This window comes from Drosophila serrata, unplaced genomic scaffold (assembly GCF_035046125.1).
Source record: "Drosophila serrata isolate PLE 108 unplaced genomic scaffold, ASM3504612v1 contig_334, whole genome shotgun sequence".
In the NCBI taxonomy this organism is placed as follows: domain Eukaryota; kingdom Metazoa; phylum Arthropoda; class Insecta; order Diptera; family Drosophilidae; genus Drosophila; species Drosophila serrata.
The window spans coordinates 2,429,083-2,450,464 of record NW_028257232.1 but is presented as its reverse complement, the minus strand read 5'-3'; the positions used below and the strand labels follow the sequence as shown (position 1 = coordinate 2,450,464).

Here is a 21,382-nt window from a genome sequence, read left to right as displayed (position 1 = left end):
CTTCTGTGAAATACCTGCCTTTGAAGCTTTAAGTTATTTAGAGCTGATGTCATCGCTTTGGCATTGATGGGATGTAAATTCAGGGTGCAAACAAGGATTAGGAAGGGAATTTGGGTAGTTTATGGAGAAATTGAAAATATACTTTGGTTTTTTTAGAAGGGTTTTTGTAAAAGAAAGTTTTTGATTAAATTAAAGTGGTGTATACTTTCTTAAACTCTTTGAGGTATGTTCCTTTTATGTTTAAAGGTACTTCTATGAATTTAAAACAGTTCTAAAATAGTTACATAATATTTATGCAGTTGATACCTTTTTAAACTATATCACTATAAAGTATTTTAGACCCTAAAACTTTAGCTACCTCTACTCAATATACCCCAGAAATTCCAAAAATTATAGGTCTCGCCCATTCACACTCAATGCAGTGACAGATGTGGCAAGTTGCACGTAGATATGGCACTTGCAACACGTGCACTAAACACCTAAGTCCTGCCTGATGTCCTGTCTCCTGTCCTGTGTGTAATTGTGTTTGGTTGACATACAGCTTTACATTTACATGACGACAACATTCGGTAATGAATTCCATTAAATTGTCCATTGAGTTTGCCAAGTGAAATGCTGTTTATATCGAATTAATCTATAGAGAAACCAAAGCACCGGGCCGACCCTGATTCAATTTTTTCGTTAATTTATGCGAATGAAATTAAGTCCGAGAGGCAACCAGGCTTGGCAAAACCAATTTCCACAGCTTGGGGGATTGCCAAGTGGCAATCCAATGCGGAGAGTGGAAATTAATGCTGTGACAAAAGGCAGTCTCAAGGAAAATTGGTTGAGAAAAGGTAATTAGCGGGGGGAAGGGAGTGAAATGTCCAAAAATATATATATGTATTTGGTGATAAAGCGAGATTTGATGAGGTGGATTTGAAATGAAATTATCGCCATAATCGTTATCGCATTGTGACAGTTATATGATAATGATAATGATGATGATGGCCATCGTTTCACACATCATTAGGCACTGTCAGTGAATTTTACACGCTTTTCCCCTTTGGAGCAGCTCTGCATATTTTCGTTAAAGTATTCCACCTTTTTTATGTTGTGCTGCCAGACACAAAAAATGTATACATACTCCGTACCAAATATATATTATAAATTTTCCCTTGGACCTTTTTTTCCTGTGGGTGGCTTGGTTACGGATCTGCGAGGTGCCGGGGCCAGGCTTAATTGGAATTTTGATATGACAGCACCGAAGTCTGACTGGACTTTTTGCGGGTCTTAAAATTGAAATCATTTTTCGGTCACCAGAGTTTGTCGCTTTTCAACCCAAAAGGGAAATAAAAGAAAATAGGGAAATGCTGAGAGTGGAGTGGGAGTACCTTCGGGTGATTATTTGCATAATTTTGCGTGCCTTTTTTTATGTATTTTATTTTTTCACTTGTAATTAGTATACGCTGCTTTGGGAAACGTATCAAATTCAGTTTGGGCCCGTTTTTCACAATCTAGCTAATTGTTATTTATAGCAGGACCCACTCCTTAAACAAATAGAATTAAGTTCAGTTTAATGGGCTATTGCGGTTACATCTTATCGAGTTTTGTTTGCCTTTGTCCCCCTGTGAATTTATGATGTTTATTCGCCTGATTTAGTAGACACTCTGACCAAATATTTGTCAGCCATCGAAGAAGGCAATTATTAATTGTTCGGACACACACAAGGAGCAGAAAGCACCGAGTCTCATAAATCACAGAAATCAGCATGTTCTTTGGAAAATCTCTGCAAACTCAAGAAAACTTTGTTTAACTAATGTGGCAAAACCAACACCATCTGCCTTACAAGCTAAAATTTTCTCTCTGCCCCCTGCCCAAAAACTAAGCTCCTCAAATAAAACTCAGCAAAAATAATCACAAAAGCCAGGCATTTAAGGACGAAAGTCGAGGGAATGCATATACACACGCTCACGTACACTTGGCTATGCTTTTAAAAAACAAAAGTTTTAAAATATGTATATTGTTGGTGGCTTAACTAAAACCAGCTTAAATTGTATGAAAAACCTTAAATTAATGTCTTATGTGTACAATTCTATGTGTTCTTTCTCTTTGTGCTCTTTCTATCCGAATAAAATCCCACCCCGAAACGAACCTGAAATCCTATCCATTTCCTCGCCACGAATGTCCCTGAATCCCGATTTGGTTTTGCGCTCTTTTTTGTTTGCGACTCTGTAAGTTTTTGCCCTTACAGCTGCTCTCCTGGGCGCGCGGTTCCGGGCTGGCTCCAATGCCGGCATGCTGGGCCTCGGCGGCCTGCCCGGCCTGGGCGGTCCGCCGTCCAGCGATGGCGATGCGGAGGCCGGCGAGGGCAATAACCTGGACGTACCCGCCGGCTGCAACATGGGCCGACGACGTAGTAGAGCGGTCCTCTATCAACTGTCCGGGCACTATAAGCCGGAGAAGGGCGGTGTCAAGACCAAGTTGAAGCTTGGAAATGTGAGTATATCAGGGGAGGAGGAGGTAGGAGGTGGAGATGGAACAGGAAGTAGAAACTGGTTGGCTGATGGCAGCCACAACAATGAACTAGCCCCACATCAAACTGAATTAAAACGTAACTCTGTGATTTTTAAAGTGCTCTGCTCTGGATGCACCCAGAAAAATAGTTGTAATATATATTTTGCTTAAAAGTATACATGTTTATTACTATTTATATTATGCAACAAAGCCACAGTGAAAGTTTAGAGCTTAAACGTTTATTTATTTATAAATTTTTGACCTTAAGGTACGAATAGATATCAAGTATACGTATACGTAATATCACGTATATATATATATACGGATATCAAGTATACGTATACGTAATATCACGTATACGTAAATCAAGTACCGTATATCACGTATACGTATACTTGATATCCGTATAACTCGTATACATATATACGTATACGTAAATGTGATATACGGTACTTGATTTACGTATACTTGATATTACGTATACGTATACTTGATATCCGTATATCACGTATATTTGATATCACTTATCTTTAATATCCGAATAATACGTATATGTATACGTATATGGCGTATATCACGTATACGTATATGGCGTATATTACGTATACGTATTTGGCATAAATTACGTATACGTATATCACGTATACGTATATCATGGGACCCGTAAATCACGTATACGCATATCACGCATACGTATATCACGTAAACGTATCGAAGTATATTACGTATACGTATATCACGTATACGTAAACCACGTTAAACAAATACCCAATTCAGTTGAATTTTTCACAGTGTTTCTTTACTATTAATGGAATTCCAGGTGGAATGTTGAAACTCCAGGTGACTTTCAACATTTCAATTAGTATGATCGAATGAATAAAATGAAACCATTATGGCCACTAATCGCTCTAAAGGTTCCAATTTATTTAATTCACTTTTCATGTTTTTTTTTTACCGGATTTCGATTTAATTTCATTTCGTTTACCTCCATTCTATTTCGCAGAACTTTATGCATTCAACGGAAGCCCCGTTTCCGGAATACAAAACGCAGTCGATAAAAAAGTCACGCTTGATTCTGCCGCACTACGGGGTGTTCAAGGGCATCTGGGATTGGGTCATACTGGTGGCCACCTTCTACGTGGCACTAATGGTTCCATACAATGCGGCCTTTGCGAAGGCCGATCGCCAGACGATGGTCTCCGATGTGATTGTGGAGGCGCTTTTCATTGTAGGTGAGTGGATTGCTTTTGGGGAACTTTGAGAACAATGGGTATTATACGGTTTTATTGTAAAAAAGTTTTTTCTTATAAGAGGGCGAAATAAAGAGAGAAGAAAGAGTAAGCGAAGGAAAATGTGGTTTGAATTAAAATAAATAATAGCGCATTGTCAGGTTATACTTTTGAGTTATAGAAACATGATATTTGTATTTCATTCTGAAGATTTTAAAGCATTTAAAGAAAGAATTACACCTAGCTCCAAAACTATTTAAAGTTTAATGTGAAAGTGACTACAATTTAAATTCCAATTTCATTGGTAATCAAAAGACTATTCCAAGTAAATCCGAAACTAAAACTTGCCACAGTGCAAGAGAGCTTAACCCATTCGCCTCCGCAAATCGGACATCAATTGGTGTCCCTTTTATGGGCCACCTGTGGAACCCGGAGCTCCAATCATCATCATCATCATCAGCGTGGGAGGAATGGGGTTTAGGATGGGAATTGAATCTGTCTCGTTGGGGTGGAGCATTGTAAACATTGTTTCGCCGCTTACGTTTATTGCCGTTTTATTGCAGATATTCTGCTCAACTTCCGCACCACCTTCGTGTCGCGCAAAGGTGAGGTGGTCTCCAATTCGAAGCAGATTGCCATCAATTACTTCCGAGGCTGGTTTGCCCTGGACCTGCTGGCGGCATTGCCCTTTGACCACCTGTACGCCTCCGACCTGTACGATGGAGAGGTGAGTAATCGTCGTTACCAGAGTTGCATAAATTGAAGCCCGAAACAAGCCTTGAATTATTTATACCAGATTTGCATGCCGCCTGCCTTCCGGTATATATTATTTTGTTTAGATGTATGAAAAAGAAAATACCTGGTATGATACATGGTTTTACTAAAACCAAACTATATGTGGTAGAAAATTCTTTACAAATTGACGAAATCCCCTTTTGCGGTTTTCCCTTTTTGGCCACTGACATTAATCATTTATGCCGCAAATTTCAAGTGGTAAATGGCCTTAAGAGATTTGCATAAAACTGTTTTTGGACGCCGCATGCATTATGCATACTCCCAAAGTTTACAATTTTGGGTCACTTAATCGGATTATCTGGGAAAAAGTATGCAGTTGGGGCAGAAAATGTACAATTTATTTGATTCTGTTGAGGCAATTAGGTTAGTAGTTAAAGTGCTCATAGAAAGTTGGTCTGTGATGGAGGGGGAAATATATACAAACGAATTTTAAATTAATGCAAATAGTTCATGACATTTGTTGACTTAAAGTTCTAGCATTTATTTGTTTCAAAGATTATAAGTAAAGCTATGAGGTAGCAACTAATCACATTACCAAGGCACCTTTCTCTAAGACCATTTTCCACTGATTTAAGTCCTATTGCAAACATTTTTAGCCATCTCTTTAACCCCCTTTTAGGTGCCACAAAAAAGGGCCAGAGCTCAGCTCAGCACTTGACCACTTTGGAGCCGCTAGTTGACGCTCATTAAGCCGCTTACATTGGCCAAAGCCTCCCCCGGCTGAGTGTTCCGGCTGGTTCGCGTTTTAATTACAAGCCAAAGTTGTCACAACAAGGTTGTGACCCAAATGTGCAGCAAAGTCAGCGCGATATTATATATATATATTTTTAAATCTCACTCTCGCAAAAGTGTGTCATTTTTTATTTTCCTGGGGAACTGACGGAAGCTTAAAGCCCTGAGTGCAATTATAATGACATTGGCCGATGTCCACAGAGTCCCGAGTCCGGTGGTTCCGAGTGGCCAGACCCTCGAGCGGTCGTTGCAGGACAATGGCGCAGTTCTTGAATCGGGCTTATGTTATCCTGGCCAGGCTGCCTGGCTGGCTCTCCTCCTGTGAAGTGGTCAGCGCTCTGATTGCGGCAAGTGGAGAACGCTGTTGTCGCCTTCATTGACAGTCCAAGGATATCCTGGCCAAGCCACCAAATGCCATTACAGTAGAGCTTTCTGTTAGGTTTTCTAAGGAGAGAAGATAATATTTGAGGTGCAAATAGAAAGGTTTTTTGAGTGAAGAAAGTTTGAAAGATGAATTTGTTTATTCAAGAAATTTGCAAGTAAAATGGTTTCGAAGATATTCTGTCCTTAAAAATAGTTTATAATTCTGATTGTCTTCTTTACTTATAATCTTGGACTTTAATGATTTTTTCAAGGATATTTTAATAAGTAATTTTTACCGTAGACTCTTTTTAGATATCCTTATTTTACTCACTGATTTTTATTCGTTTTAAGGAATTTCCTCTGTACAACCTGTCTTGTTGTGGGATTATCTTTTGCGTTAAATTTTCGTTCGAACTCATGTTCCATTGATTTTTTCTGCGGTTTTTCCTTGGCGCGTTTCTTTGCCAACTTCCGATGGACACACTGATCAAATAAAAGGCGCTTTTAGCCCCATGCCCTTCCTTCTCTCTTTGCAATTTCCGCTTGAAGAATTATATATAAACTCTGATATATATATATATAGAGAGCGAAAAGTTTTTTGGGGGCAAAATCAGGGGCGTGTGCTAAGCTGCTGACACACAGAAAGTTTCGATAAAACTTTAATGTTCTCTAATTGTAAAAATTTGTGACACTCCCGCACCCCAAAAAAAAGTTGGGCCAAAAGTCATTTATGAATGTGTATTTTGGGTGCCTAAACTTTTACATTTTTATACACTCTTAATATTTATTTTTCGCTTGCTAATGCACTTGAAACTTTTGCATATTTAGTTTATGCCGAAGTTTTAATTATCCTTGGGATCCCAAAAAGGCAGTCAGTCACTGGGAAACATTCGGATGATGAGTCGGAGGAGGAAGTTTTCTTGGTGATAGTCAAGCTGTTGCTGCCGCTGCTACAAAGTGAAAAGTAAACAAAGAAGAGCGTGAGGCAGCGGAAACTTTGGCCAGAGAGAGAGAGAGGGGGAGACGGTGTTTAGAGGGGGGAAAATGGAAAAGCAGGCGCGCGGAAAACTCAGACAGAAAGTGAAAGCGCAGCATAAATTGCAATGTGAATTACAAGTCGCCTTGATGTTGTTTTTCCTTTTCTCGTTTTGTTTTTCCCACGCAGACACAGTGAGTTGTTAGAAAAGTCTCTCATTCGGGAAGCTTTAAGGGATATTAATCATTTGTTTACATCATTTATTAAGTGTTGAAAGTGCCTTTTAAAATGTAAAACCTAAAAGAAAAGTAATACAAGGATTGCTGAATAATTGTAGACTAATTTTGATCATAAACTTTGAGGGCTTTAACTTTTTATTAATATTATTTTATTTTTTATGGTTTTTTCAAAACATTTTCGATTATTTTTTGGCATTATTTTAAACTTTAAAATCTCCTAAAAATATATTTACCGCAAAAAGCATTTAATTTTATACGAAAATCCCGAAAATACGCGGCTTGTCAGCTGAAATTTTTATGACCTTCTATTTTTTACGACTGTAGACTTGATGGCTCATACTTTTGAAACGCACTGTGTGTGCAATAGTGCGTAAGGACTGCAAATGAAACGAGGCCGTCTGTCTCTCTATTGACGCTCTGGCTAAATACCGAGGCTTAAACTGTTTGTTAGACGACGCCCACCTTGGTGTTTCTACCACTTTTGTTACCTTTTCATCACTTTTCCTCTGAGGCTGCCAAAGCTCGTTGAAGTTTAAGGGAAAGATAAGGGTGGAAAATGTCATTTCTAGAACATAAAATTGACTTAATGAGCAGGGAATATAATAAATAGTAATAAGAATTTCACAATATTATAAATTAAATATTTTTCAAAAGAATATATTTATGAGGCCTTAATTAACTGTCCTAAAAATATATTTTTCCGTTTAAATACTTATATTTTCCAAGCTAGTTATTTTCCTCTGTGTTTCTTAAAGCCGACGCTTCGTCAGCGGCAATCACGAAAGAGAAATAAAAATTTCCATCTAAGGTTAAACGACGGCATTAGCCTTCAATTTACTCAAGTTCCGTGCTGGGGTCAGGCTCTCCCTTCTTCGATAAGCTTGTTTATGTTTGCATTAGACTCTTGAGGAGCCCCACCCTTTCCAATTTGGCTCCACTTCATCGTTTTATATTTTGATGACATCCTTTTGGTCCCTTTTCCTTTATTTTTTTCCTCTTTGGCATGCGGGCTCTATTTTAGGGAAGTTGTCAAATTTTTGTGCGTTTTTTAGTGGACCCTTTGGCAGGTCAAATGCACATAACAAAATCAAGAAAGGAAGCTATCTTTGAGATGCTGAAGTGTGTATACCCTTGCTGTTCTTTCAATAATCCTGAAATGTATCAATCATAACTAACCAATCATAACTAAGTATGAGGTTTCGGAAAGATTTTCGGCGTTAGCTGTATTCTAACTATTTAAAATTAGTATTTTAATATGCTTATTTTTTGGTTAAATCCAAGCTTTTTAAATATTATAACTAAGCCAAAAATGCTTTAATTTTAGTTCGGAAACCTTTTCTGTGGTAGTTTTTTTAAGGCTAACAAATCTGCATATTGTGTTTTAAAATTTTTTAAATTTCTATTTTTGTCAATTTTTTTGACAATTTTAAACCCTTAAAATTTGTTCAAAATTTTGATAAAAATAAATTTTTGTCGGAGATGCCTAGAGCGATTCGGCTTTTCATGCTGATCAAGAATATATATGATTTATAGGGTCGGAAATGACTCCTTCAGCAAGAAGGTCGAAAAAATGTTCATAAAAGGGACTTAAAAATATAATTTTTAACGCAAAATCACAATTTTTAAATTATTATAACTCATTCAAAAAGGCACTTATTTTAATTCGGAAAGCTGTCCCATGTTAGTTTTCGTAAGATTAAAAAATATGCGTACTCAGTTTAAAATTTCAAAAATTTTAATTTTTTGCCAATTTTTAAAATTTGAACAAAGCAATAAAAACTTTAAAAAATTTGAGGAAATTTTAAAAATTTTATTATCTCCAAAACTTAGCTAGTTCGATTCGGCTGTTCATGCTGATCAAGAATATATATGATTTATAGGGTCGTAAACGTTTCCTTCACTGGATTTCAAGCTTCTGAATGAAATTATAATACCCTGTAAGAGTTGAATAATGCAGCAAAAGTTGGCATCAAAGTCAGTTTTAACATGATCGTAAGATTAAGAAATCAATATATGTTAATAATTTAATATTAAGTTAGGCTGTTAAATTACAAAATATAGTTATACTGTATCTCGTTTAGTCAATAAGGGAATTAATTGGAAAACAAATGCATTGCTGGGACAGCTGATTCTAGACCTCGGCCTGATCCCGCCTAAAGCATTTACATATATTCATAAAATAATTATCATTGCTAAGACTTACCGCAGTTGAGGACACGTAGTTGTTACTTTTTCATCGTTGCTTAACTCCTTCCAGTGTAGAGTTCTCTTCTTCAGCAATCATTATCACTTGCACTTTCACTATAGATGTTAACACTGCGGCGGCCACGGACAGAATGAGGCCAGAGCGACTGCAGTGCCCGTATTTATAGTCCCCGAGTAAAGAGAACAGAGAAAGAGAGAGAGAGAGAGCGAGAGAGAAAGAGCTATCTCCAGAGATAGGCAGCGACCGAGAGGGAAAGAGCTACCTCTAGAGAAATGCAAAGAGGGAAAGAGAGAGTGGTGTCTAGAGAGTTGCACAGAGAGAGAGAGAGAGAGAGTGAGTCATACTGAAATAGAGGGAGAGATGGACAGACGGACATGGCTAGATCGACTTAGCTGTTGATGCTGATCAATAATATTCATAGCGTTGCAAACTTCTAACTAAACTAATAATACCCTGTAAGTGTACAAAAATGAGTCACTAAAAAGTGGGCGTCAAAGCAGGGAAACCGTGGGCTGAAAAGTGGACAAAAGTTCTCGAAAAGGTTGCAAAATATGGTAAAGAAAATAGTAAACAACAAAAAATTTTGACACCAAACTACACAAATGGGCGGCACGTAACGCGAAAGGGGCGTGCCACTCGCAGTCCATCATTGTTCGCTTACAATTTAACAACCTTGAAGTGTGCCGACCGCCTATACATAGTTTTTGTTCATTTTTTGTTGCATGTACATATATTTTTTTCCCGCCGCAGGAATCGCACATCCATCTTGTGAAATTGACGCGTCTGCTGCGGCTCGCTCGGCTGTTGCAAAAAATTGATCGATACTCGCAGCACACGGCCATGATACTGACATTGCTGATGTTCTCCTTCACGCTGGCCGCCCATTGGCTGGCCTGCATCTGGTATGTGATAGCGGTCAAGGAGTACGAGTGGTTCCCCGAGAGCAACATCGGTGAGTATGCGTGTGTGTGCAAGGGTCCTTGGGATACAGTTACAGGTTTCTGCAGGTACGGGTAGCTAAAGCTACAGGAGTGGTCAAAATAATAGTTGAAGAGATTGTAGGGTTTTCTTTGAACTAAAAATATATATGCTTAATAGTTTTACAAGTCTTAATTTAATGATCTAAACAACCGGAAACTACTTCAAATCCAAGCTATTAAAAACCCTGATTGCTTTTCCTATTATTTTAACCACAAGTGTAGACCTTAGTCAAGGGTGTGTGTGTGTGTGCTAACGGTAATTTGGTTAGTTGGTTAGTCAACAGTAAAGGTTAGAACTTCCACTCCCCTTCCACGCCCCCTCGCACATCCTTTGCTAGGTAACTAAATTTTCCACCTCCTTGGGGTGGAAAATATACCACAACCCGGCACTCGAACCACCCCCTACACTACACGTGTGGTTAATGTATATTGTGTTAGCCGGGTTTAAAGTTTGGTTACGGATTAGCGCACATCGCATCAAATCGAATCAAATCACCGGCGGCCATAATTGGGAGGAAAATGGGGGAGCATATATATGTATGACAGACAGTTGAGGGGAAAATTATAGCAGAGGAAAGAGATTCAAGTGATAAATTAAGCAGGAAAATAGGGATTAAATCTTATATACGTTTTTCAAATGATTTAAAAGATAAATATTTGTACAAGTATCTTTTTCTACAATTATATATTATATTTTATTTATATAAAAACGGAGTTTTCCAGTCAATAACAAATTTCAAGTAACTTTGATTCAATTAAAAATAAAGTAAATAGTATAATCTGTGCTCGTTTATATATATTTCTCTCTGACACTTAATCAGTGGGTGCAAAATTCAGTCGACAGACACGAAAAGTTAGTTCCGTTTGACGTTTCCGGTCCGGACCTACAATGGCTTCTTGCCGGGATTTTGGCACGAGTTTTGCCAACTTTTGATGGACAAACTGGAAGACGTTTGAAAAGATGTCGGTCCTGCCTTTGGGCCAAAAAAAAGTTAACGCTCGACGCGCACGCAGTCATTGTCAATTTGATAAGCCCAATTTGTTTGGGCCGCAAATTGTAATTAAACGCCGTACTAAACAAGTTTTCTTCTCTGTTTTTTCCCCCCCTTCTTCTCGTCGTATTAAATGCCTCAAGTATTCTTCACAGGTTGGTTGCAGCTTCTGGCGGAGCGAAAGAACGCCTCTGTGGCCATTTTGACCACAGCGGAAACCTACTCCACGGCCCTGTACTTCACCTTCACCAGCCTTACATCCGTGGGATTTGGCAATGTTTCGGCTAATACCACGGCCGAAAAGGTCTTCACCATCATCATGATGCTCATCGGCGGTGGGTACTCCATATCAATATATAAATTTTCAGGCCCAAAAACTGTCAAATATTTTGGTAAAGGAATGCTTAAAGTTAAGGGGGAAAAAGGGTCTTTTGATGACTGTAAATTTAAGGATATCGCTTTCTTTTCAAGCTTGACAATTTAAGGTAAATCATGGCCTAAGTCAATGGAATTTTTTGTACTAAAGAAGGTCAGGTTTTGCTGTAAATTGAGATATAATTATGAAGCTAATGGGAGATGTATTTTTATGAATTATTTATTATTTCCCAAAAGAGTAATATATTAACATTTATTATCATTATATTCTTTTACTTATATGTTATAAAACTTGGTAATAGTAGCTTTAAATTAATGAGTACCCCTGATATTATGTCATGTTAACTCTACTTCTTATTGACATAATTACAAGTTAATGCCTTCAATGTATTTTGGAGTTATTCTCTACTGACAGAACTCCTTTTGTAAGTCAGAAGTTCAATTGTAGGCTAATTTTTCATAGAGAATAAAAACATTCCACAACTTCTGGGCTCCTAGAACATATGAATTGCCTCATAAATGTGAAAAAATCTTCCCTGGAGAGAATAGAAATAGAAGAAAAATCACAGAACGTTCGGCCTTAATAACGGTCATTACATTTCTTTTTTTTTCGACTGACTCCTTCAGATTTAATGATATATATCCCTCCATCCGTTTCATTAAACAGCCCTGATGCACGCCGTGGTCTTCGGTAACGTGACTGCCATCATCCAAAGGATGTATTCGCGCCGCTCGCTCTACGAGAGCAAATGGCGCGACCTAAAGGACTTTGTGGCCCTGCACAATGTGAGTATTTTTGCAGCTGGCCGAGCGAGGGATTGAGACCGCAGGGAGACCCCCTGGGAGTGCCACTCGATGGATTTTATTAGAATGCAGTACACATTTTCCATATGCCATGCAACGCTGGGCAGGAAATGGAAATGGAAATGGTGATGTTGTTGGGGACGGGGGGTTGCCCAAGGCCGTGAATTGCTGATTCCATTGGAATATCATCGTGTGGCAGCAGGAGCAGCAGTTTGCCACCTGTTGGTGTCGTTGGGGGCAAACTTGCATGTCGCTCCATTAGGCAGCCCACGCGACGTATACGCAATGTGCCGCTCAAGCAGGACACGACGTCGCGTATACGCCGCGTATGCGCTGCACAATTAAGCGCATTTGTGCGTCTCTCAACCGCGAAATGCATGCAAATGAAGTGAAAAGTAGCGCACATAGCAGCTCATTAAATGCTAAGATGGCACACACGGGCAAAAAAGGGAAACGGGAAAGGCGGAGCGAAAGCGAATGCAATTATAATTTATGATCTCTTCATTACAGATGCCAAAGGAACTGAAGCAGCGCATCGAGGACTACTTTCAGACATCTTGGTCCCTCAGCCATGGCATTGACATATACGAGGTAAGCAGTGCGTATCCTGTATATCCTGTATCCTTAGCCCCACAGGGCACACGTCCATTTCGCTTCGATTGAGTGTGTGTCATAAATCATACAGAGAATACACTGAAGGAAATCACTTAGCAAAAGGAAAATAATAAGAGAAGGTTTAACAAGGGAAAACTGAAATATTTTCCAGTTCACAACTATATTTTTTAAATATTTATCAATAGAATACATCTTGCCTTGCTGATATTCAATATATTTTCCTCTCTCCGCAAAACTTTTTCCTTTAAGAAAACTCTATTTTCTCAGTAAAGTTTTTGCCCCCAAAAAATGATTGGCAAAGTTGTCGACACAGCAGTCTATCGCTGACTTCAACTTGACTGACTTCACTCAAACTTCACAATCAGAATCAGTTTCATCTTCGGTTTATTTCAGAAGCACCACAGCCGGCGGCTGGCGTTTCCTCTCCGATAAATGTCTGGGGCCTTTAATTAAGCAAATGACCGTGGGGTTAACATACCGAACTTCGGCCAGGACATGTGTGTGACTTATTGATTGGCTGCGGGTCAAATGCCAGCTTTGATTGGTCATCCATGTTGTCCAGGTGGAAATGTGCCACTGCAGAAAAGTTCAAATTAAATATCGAAATTGAATGCGGGAAGGGCCAGAGAGAGGGAGAGAGAGAGTGGGGCTTTCCTTTGTTTCGCCTCATCGTGTGTGGCCCTCCGGGGCGGTATCTACATTTTAATTAAAAATTTTTACAATTACATTAACTTTTGCAGGAGCAGAAGGGAAGACAAGTCATTTGTGTGTTTGGCCTTATCTTCTGGCTGAAAGCTGTCAAGAGCATTAAGCGAAGAGCTTCCCAACCTCACCAGTTTTTCCTGCTAATTTAGTTGTTCTCAGTTGTCTCTTGTTATTTTGATCGCATACAGCTGCTTGTGTTTTCCTTGTTTCCTTCGTGTTTTTGTTTATTTTTTCAACGGCTTTAGGAAAAGTGTAGCCTAAAGGGGGGGAAACTTATTCTGCGGCATGGAAATAGCTGATTCTTTGGTCAAGAGCGGAATCAATCATCGACACTGGCTTGCAGTTGTGAACTTAAGCTCGTTGAAACTTTTCCACTGCCACCGGGCATCAGCCAGGTGAACGAGGAAAACTTTCATTTTCATACCCTCCAAACTTTAACGATGGTCCACCAAAAAGGCCAACTGTGAAGCTGCAAAAGTGCAGTTTCAGGCGAAAGAGCTGAGTTTTCACCCGCTAATTGCTATTAACGCAGCGCAATGCCAAACTTTCTCTGTCTCTCTCTCTTTATATCCCTCTCTCTCTGTCTCTCCTTCTCTCTCTTTTAATAGTGTTAATTAAAACCTCTTCAAATAATTTCCACTTTTATCTCTGCGGCCTTGTTAGTTGCTTAGGTAAGAGGCAGCTGCCTTGTTGATATTAGTTTATGGTCAGGCCATAAAGTCTGGTTTTGAGCAGCTGGTGTCCTTTGAAAATTTAATATAAATAATCCTTAAAGGTGGGTTTTTAGTAAAGTAAAATGATTATTTATACAAAAGACAGAAGTCAGTATTAGCTTTATAAATCTTCATGCTGTTCCTGTGATTTTCCCCATATCTTTACTTTATAATTCAAGCACGTGCAGGTTGGTTGTATTTATGATTTGTTTTTTTAGGTAGCTTCAGGCTGCAAATTAATTAGCGCTTATGCTTTGCAGAATTCTCCCTTTTTACTCACTATTTAGGCTTTGAAGTCAACTGACGGCTGTCAGTCTATAAGGCCAAGTGTCAGTTAGTCGGCGATATGATGATGGCTGAAATGCTAAACACTCGTCTTAGCGGGCATTTGGCATTTGAGCAGCAATTAAAAACAGATTTTCGCCTCTCGATGGAGTAAAGCCATTGAGGAATTCTGACTGACATCGCTTAAATGGAATTTAATTTAATTACGAAGCCAAACATGAAATATGCACAGACGCACATACATACACGCGAGACGGAGACCTGTCGATGCCACACAAATTATAGCGTCAAAAAGGGGGGGAAGGAAAGGAGGAAAATGGTGGAAAATTGTTGGGCTGAGAGTTTGATGGCACTAAATTAAATTGTTAATTTATTGCGCACGAAAATTAACTGGCGAAAATGTCGGCGTTTGGCGCCAAGTAAGAGCCAAATGATGTTGAATTTTGGGCCACCCACACTTTAAGAGCTGCCTTCTGGCCAGTGTGTGTGTGCGCAATTAATGTAAAATATTTTACACTTCTCTGCACACAGAGAAAGGACAGGACAGCATGGAACATAAATAACAATTCTTTGGAAATTGCCCTTTGGGGAGTCAGCAAAAAAAGTAAAGGGAAAGGAAAGGCAAGGCAACAAAACTTTCAACATATTTTCCATGTTTAGCCACGCTTGGTTAGCCAAAAGTTCCCTTTTATTTCAGGACACTCAAACCCTCTTAAAAAATATATATACATTTGCCATGACATCTATGTAGAATGGTCAAAAGTATTTGCATTTAATGTTTTGGCATGCGTTGTGAATTTTTAATTACGGAAAAGAGAATGACCTAGTCAGAGTTTCGAAATTGATTTAGTTCATTTTGGCCTTAATTAATGTGAAAACACACACATAGTCACGAAAGTTTGCCGAACTATTTACGCAATTAAGTGCTGATTTGCTATTACTATATATATTTTGTGGTAATTCCCTCACATATTGAGTCATATTCCAGTAAATTGGGCAACCGCATGGATTTGCGCGCAAAAATTATGCGTTTTTCGTGAGTATGCATAATACTCCAGAGTAATCAGAGTAGAGTTTCCATAGCAATATATATGGATATACATATGGATAACAGAGCAGAGACAAAAGTCAGCAAGGAAAAGGAGAAAAAAAGGATATAGGGAAAGCGGGGGAAATGGAAAAGCTGGTATGTAAACAAGCAAGATGCAAATTCTCCCTCAATTTTCATGTTAATCCCGAAACACCGACAATTCCCATCCAATACACTTGGAATGATCCAAAGGAGCAAAGGAAGTAACGAGAGATGGTAGTGCGAGCGCAGAAAAAGGACAAATATAATTATACCCTAAGAGAAGGTATTTTGTATTTAGGTATTTCGAAGAAAATAAAATAAAATTTGGATTAAAAAAGAGATAAGAATCTGTATTCCTTTCTCAGAATTATTTTTGACTGAGAATTTTACCTGCACTTTAGTAAGTGTATAGATGTGTATAAAAGTGTATTCCCCTATTCGTTTTCCACATATTTGTCATTACTTTTCTCTTGTATTACATATTGCATATGAATAACAAGCAAGAGCAGATAAGCTCAAGCATTTCCCTGGTGCCAGAGTAAAATAATGCCAAGCATTTCCCTTACAATTTTCATGCGATTCAATTTTCACGTGTACACTTTCCATACTCTCTGTCTTTGTCTCTCTCAGTAACTCTTGAGGGCTTTCCTTCTTATGTTTGCCTCTCCACTCACCTTTAACTGACATTTTTTCCTGGCTTTTCTTTCCCATTCCAGACGCTACGCGAGTTTCCCGAGGAGCTGCGTGGCGATGTCTCCATGCACCTACATCGTGAAATATTACAGCTGCCGATATTCGAAGCGGCCTCCCAGGTGAGTTTGAGCCGACACTGAAAGAAAATACTTTCGTTTGGAAATTAATATATGGAAATATGTGAAAATTTAACTACATCTTTGATAAGTAAATAAATAAACGGGGTGTTAGAACGACTTGGTTAACGTTCCAGGACAAGAACAATCGATGTCCATAAACCCTTGCAGCTTGCAATTTAATTAGAGCATTGTTTTGTAAATCGATCAAAAAATATTCGCATTTTAAGCATCGATATTTAGAGATATTTTTAAATGACCATTTATTCGAAAAATCAAATTTTCAAAAAGTCATAACTAAGCCAAAATTGCATTAATTTCCATTCGGAAATTGTCCCTATGCTAGTTTTTAATAGTTTAATAATTCTGCATACTCAATTTAAAATTGAAAAAAATTAATTTTTTGTTGACATTTTTGGCAATTTTAGCCCCTAAAAAAATGTTAAAATTTTGAAAAAAATTAATTTTGTCCAAACATAGCTAGATCGACTCGGCGATTAATTCTGATCAAGCATATATATGATTTATAGGGTCGGAAATGACTCCTTCATCAAGGAGACCCAAAATATGTCAAATATAGGGACTTTAGATGAATATTTTTATATGATAATTTTTTTGAAAAAATTGATATCTTCCGAAAGTCATAACTAACCCAAAAATGCATTAATTTCAATTCGGAAAGCTGTTCTATGTTAGTTTTTATTAGGTTAATTAATCTGCATACTTCATTAAACATTTTAAAAAATTTCAAATTTTGTCAAAATTTTTGCCAAATTAAATTATGAACTCCCTTAAAAAAATTTCAAAAAAATAAAAAAAAAATTTTCTTTGGGACAATGCTAGATAGATTCGTCTGTTGATGCTGACCAAGAATATATATGATTTATAGGGTCGGAAATGACTCCTTCACTGCGTTGTAAGCTTCTGACTGAAATTATAATACCCTGCAATGGTACCTTCATATTTTTGTTTTTCCTTAAATTGTATATTGTTTTAGGTTATTCCAAGCCTATATATTTTCCCTCAGTGAACCTACGCGACTGCTCTTTTTGCAGGGGTCGAAGTGTATGTCGCTTTGAAAGCGATTCACCTTCAGACAAATGGAACGAAATGGCTGCGATGGCAAAATAATCAGCAGCAATGGGACAGGGAATAGCTGCTTTTGGGGTGGTGAGAGGGGGAAAGGTATAAAAGAGGGCCGCCCCAACAACAGGTGGGGGTCAGGTAAAAGGAGGCGATGAAGGCCATGCGAGCAGTCAAAAGTTAACTGCGGGCTTAACTGAAACGTTTTTTGGGCTTCGTACGGTTGGTCCTTTGTCGCACTCAAGTCCTAACGCACACACACAGAGACACACACACAAACACACAAAACACAACCACAAGCAAACAGGAGCAGAGACACACACACACACACACACACACACAGAGAACACTAAGAGCGCCTTACGGTCATGGACAGGGGTGTAGATGACTTATTTAAAAGGGGTTTAAGTATAGAAAACACTACTATATTTAAAAAATTATTATAAAGAATCAAAAGAGCTTAAAAGCTATAATTTAACTTATTTAATTCATAAAAAAAATTGTGGATTATTATATAAATATTAGGGGTTCTTGATAAATGGTCATACAATTGAAATAAATATATAGAGACTACAAAGTTAAAGTTAATTTCCCGTTTAAGCTTCAGCATACCCATGAAATATGCTTTTTTCCAACCCCCCTTCTAGGAGTTTTCTTTCGGCTACGCCTCTGGCCACAGGTGATGTTTCCGAGCCATCGCATTGAGGCTTGTGCTCTGGCTTTGGCCACTTGTGGGCCTCGGGTTCCTTCCATATTCGTTTGACTGAAGCGAAGCATGAAAAAGGTTTTTGGCCAGCAGCAGCATCCTAGCACAAGAGCCAGTCTGTACGCAAAAATCCCCGGGTGCAGCAACAAAGTGTGGTCGATTCCGAGTAGTTTTCCCAATGCCCAATGTCAATACCCTTGTCAACCACCAAAAGCTTTAATGGTGTGCTTGTCCTTGTTAGTGGGGTGTGGGGAGGAAAATCATTTGGGTAAAAGCAGACCAGGCTTAGGCCAGAGATTCTGCAGTAATTGATTTCTCATCCACGGTTCAACTGCTGCCAAGAGTTCGTTCATTCGCTCTGTGACCCAAAAAGTGAAAACAATTGCAGATGAGTTCAAAATTGATTCTATCTTCGATAGACAATGGCCCCTTTAGATGGGGTTCAATTGATTTCTATGGCTTGCAAATATTTTGATTGACTAAAAATAAAGCACGAAAGGAATGCCACCAACGGAGATCAAAGCTTTAAATTCCTAGAGTTTCTTTGGTAACCATAAAAATATATTACAGAACTTCAATCAAAATTTGAATAAAACCTATATTTATATTAAAGAAAGGTCTTGAATTGCTTTTCCCTATTCCTAATTTATAAATATTTGAATATATAATATAAATATTATAAGAAATTGTATTTTAAACAGTTCTTCAAACAAACTAAAAACTAACTAGAGTTTTCCCAGAGCTTCCTTTCCTTTTCTTTCAGTAATTTTTATACGAGACTCTAATGCGATTGCGGTTAACTTTGTTAAAGGGATCAGGGCCAAAAGGCAGGACAGTTTGCCACCTAATGAAATGCAGCTCAGGCCAAGTTAGAAAACAAACAAAACGGAACGAATTGAACCACCGAATGACCGGACAAAAAAATACAGAGCGAAAAAGAGGCAGGCAACGACAAAGGCGGACTGCAAACATTAATAAAGCTTATTCAGAAAGGCAAAGTAACGCAAACAAAAACCACTCAACAGTTATAAGCGCGCTTTAAGCCACTTTTCGTGGAGGTCTGGCTCCAGGAGGGGGGTGGGGAAGGGGTAGGGGGTGGCAAAACCACAGGACACATTCCGGGGCAAGGACACACAGCTGTTGCCGTTTTGTTTCATTGCGCAAATAAAACTCAGCGACCCCAGGCAACGCAGGCTGAGCTAAATGCTAAATGCTAAATGCTTCTGACCGCGAAAACGACACAATTCCTGACTAAAACAGAATTTGTACTCTATATATATCTTAAACTATATATATATATATATATATATATATATTTATGTAAATATATATCCTTGCAGGGCTGTCTGAAACTCTTGTCGCTGCACATTAAGACAAACTTTTGTGCGCCGGGCGAGTATCTGATCCACAAAGGCGATGCCCTCAACTATATCTACTATCTGTGCAATGGATCAATGGAGGTGATCAAGGACGATATGGTGGTGGCTATTTTGGGTGAGTATAGTGTTAAAATATCTTGCTTTTAAGACTATGAGACCATGATTTTTTATGGAACAAATGCTTGAATAATTTTAAACTCTTTGTAAGTTTGTTGTATTTGCTTATTCACCTTTTCGGCAAAGTTATTCAATAAATTGATTTGCTACTGATACCTGCCTTTATATTCATGTTATTCTTTAAAATTAAATTTTATAAAAATTATTTCCCATTTCACAATATTTTCGTTTGATTTTCCATTATCGATTGTTTGTAATGCCCAAAAATTTGTTCATTTTGTTTATGTTTCGCCGTTTGTTGAACTCTTGTCAGTTCATTCGCTTCTGGATTGGCTGCCAGAATTCCATTTACACTTTACCCACGACTGTAAGGCAGTCATCTGCTTGTTTATTCATTCATGGCAGGCAGTGTCATCAACTCGAGCACCGCCATCAAGTTGGTCTAGTACAACTTGGCCCCTCCAGACAAAAATGTCAGGCTCTATTTTTATGCTCATTGATTCCCCCACACTGACCTTTCTCCATCCATCCAAATACAGGTAAGGGCGACCTGGTGGGATCCGACATCAACGTGCATCTGGTGGCCACCAGCAATGGCCAGATGACCGCCACCACCAACAGTGCTGGCCAGGATGTTGTCGTTCGCAGCAGCAGCGATATTAAGGTAGGACGAAGCCGGCTAACAAAACTCCGGGACGGAACGGGGCGGGGGCAGTGGTGCAGTAATTAAATAGAATTTATTTTTATACCAGGCTCAAGGGTAAACGTGAATGGAATGCATTCGTATGATAGCAACCGGAATTCATTGTGGGAAAGAGGATTTTAATTTTCAATGAGGGACACGTCTATTTTAATAATGTCTATGAAAGGAAAGCCTCGTTTAATACAACAGCTTAAGGTATTAAAAAAAAGAAGGAAATTAAATATTGTTCAAGGAGTTTTCTAGAAATATTCTGTTTTAGTTTAATGTATACAGAGCACCTCACTCTCACTGACCACTTAATCCAGCAAATTGACTTCACATGCGAGTCCTGTCTGCAAGTCTTGTCTGCTAGTTTTCTCTTAACTTTAATTATATTTTTATCGAGGTCTCTGAGGCTCTTTAAAGATAAGGTTAGCTGCAGTTTAAGCCAGTTGTTGCTTGTCGTAAACTTTATCTTGGCCGAAACAGAGGGACTGAGGCAGAAGGTCTCCGAGGTTTCAAGATGAGTGAACAGCAGTTTGAATTTCGCCTGGCATTCTTGGCTTTACTTTTTTGTTTCTTATTTTTTTTGGCTCAGAGTCAATGGGGCTTGAGTGTCAGAGGGTTGGGGTTTGGTTTCCCTCAGCATCTTGCTCTCGTTACTCGTTTACTCTTACTAATTATGGCAATAATCTCGGGCGGTTCAGGTTTCAAAAGCTTCACGCCTAATTAATTGTCTGGCAGCTTTTCGGTGGGGTGGCAATAATTAAGCGGAGAATTTAAAACTTGATTGTAGCTTAATTAGTTGAGGAATGTGCTTAATTTATGCATAGTTTGACTTCTCCTCTATCACTTACTTACCGAGGAAATACCCTCTTTGTTACCTCCTTTGTTTTCTGTTGTCTGTATTTTCATCGCTTACCTTTTGCTTTTATCTCGTGTTTATTTGCATGTCTGCCTTGGCGGAATAAAGTGCAGACACACTGCGAGCAGCATCTGCCATCTTCCGCCACTTCGTGCAAACAACAC

At 38.6% G+C, this 21,382-nt stretch overlaps 1 protein-coding gene across 5 annotated transcripts in view; it reads left to right on the top strand.

Moving 5' to 3' along the window:
* Positions 1–21,382, top strand: part of Elk (Eag-like K[+] channel) — a 63,770-nt gene that overhangs the window by 38,356 nt on the left and 4,032 nt on the right. For 2 of the 5 annotated variants that reach the window (XM_086837602.1, XM_086837603.1), the window contains 10 exons: positions 2,219–2,478; positions 3,500–3,728; positions 4,289–4,452; positions 9,787–9,988; positions 11,152–11,343; positions 12,051–12,169; positions 12,698–12,778; positions 16,294–16,389; positions 19,516–19,669; positions 20,211–20,335. In XM_086837602.1, coding sequence (XP_086693728.1) covers positions 2,219–2,478; positions 3,500–3,728; positions 4,289–4,452; positions 9,787–9,988; positions 11,152–11,343; positions 12,051–12,169; positions 12,698–12,778; positions 16,294–16,389; positions 19,516–19,669; positions 20,211–20,335 — 1,622 coding nt within the window. The remainder of the gene's footprint in view (positions 1–2,218; positions 2,479–3,499; positions 3,729–4,288; positions 4,453–9,786; positions 9,989–11,151; positions 11,344–12,050; positions 12,170–12,697; positions 12,779–16,293; positions 16,390–19,515; positions 19,670–20,210; positions 20,336–21,382) is intronic. The other 3 variants (XM_086837605.1, XM_086837604.1, XM_020944903.2) reach the window with 3 other exon arrangements.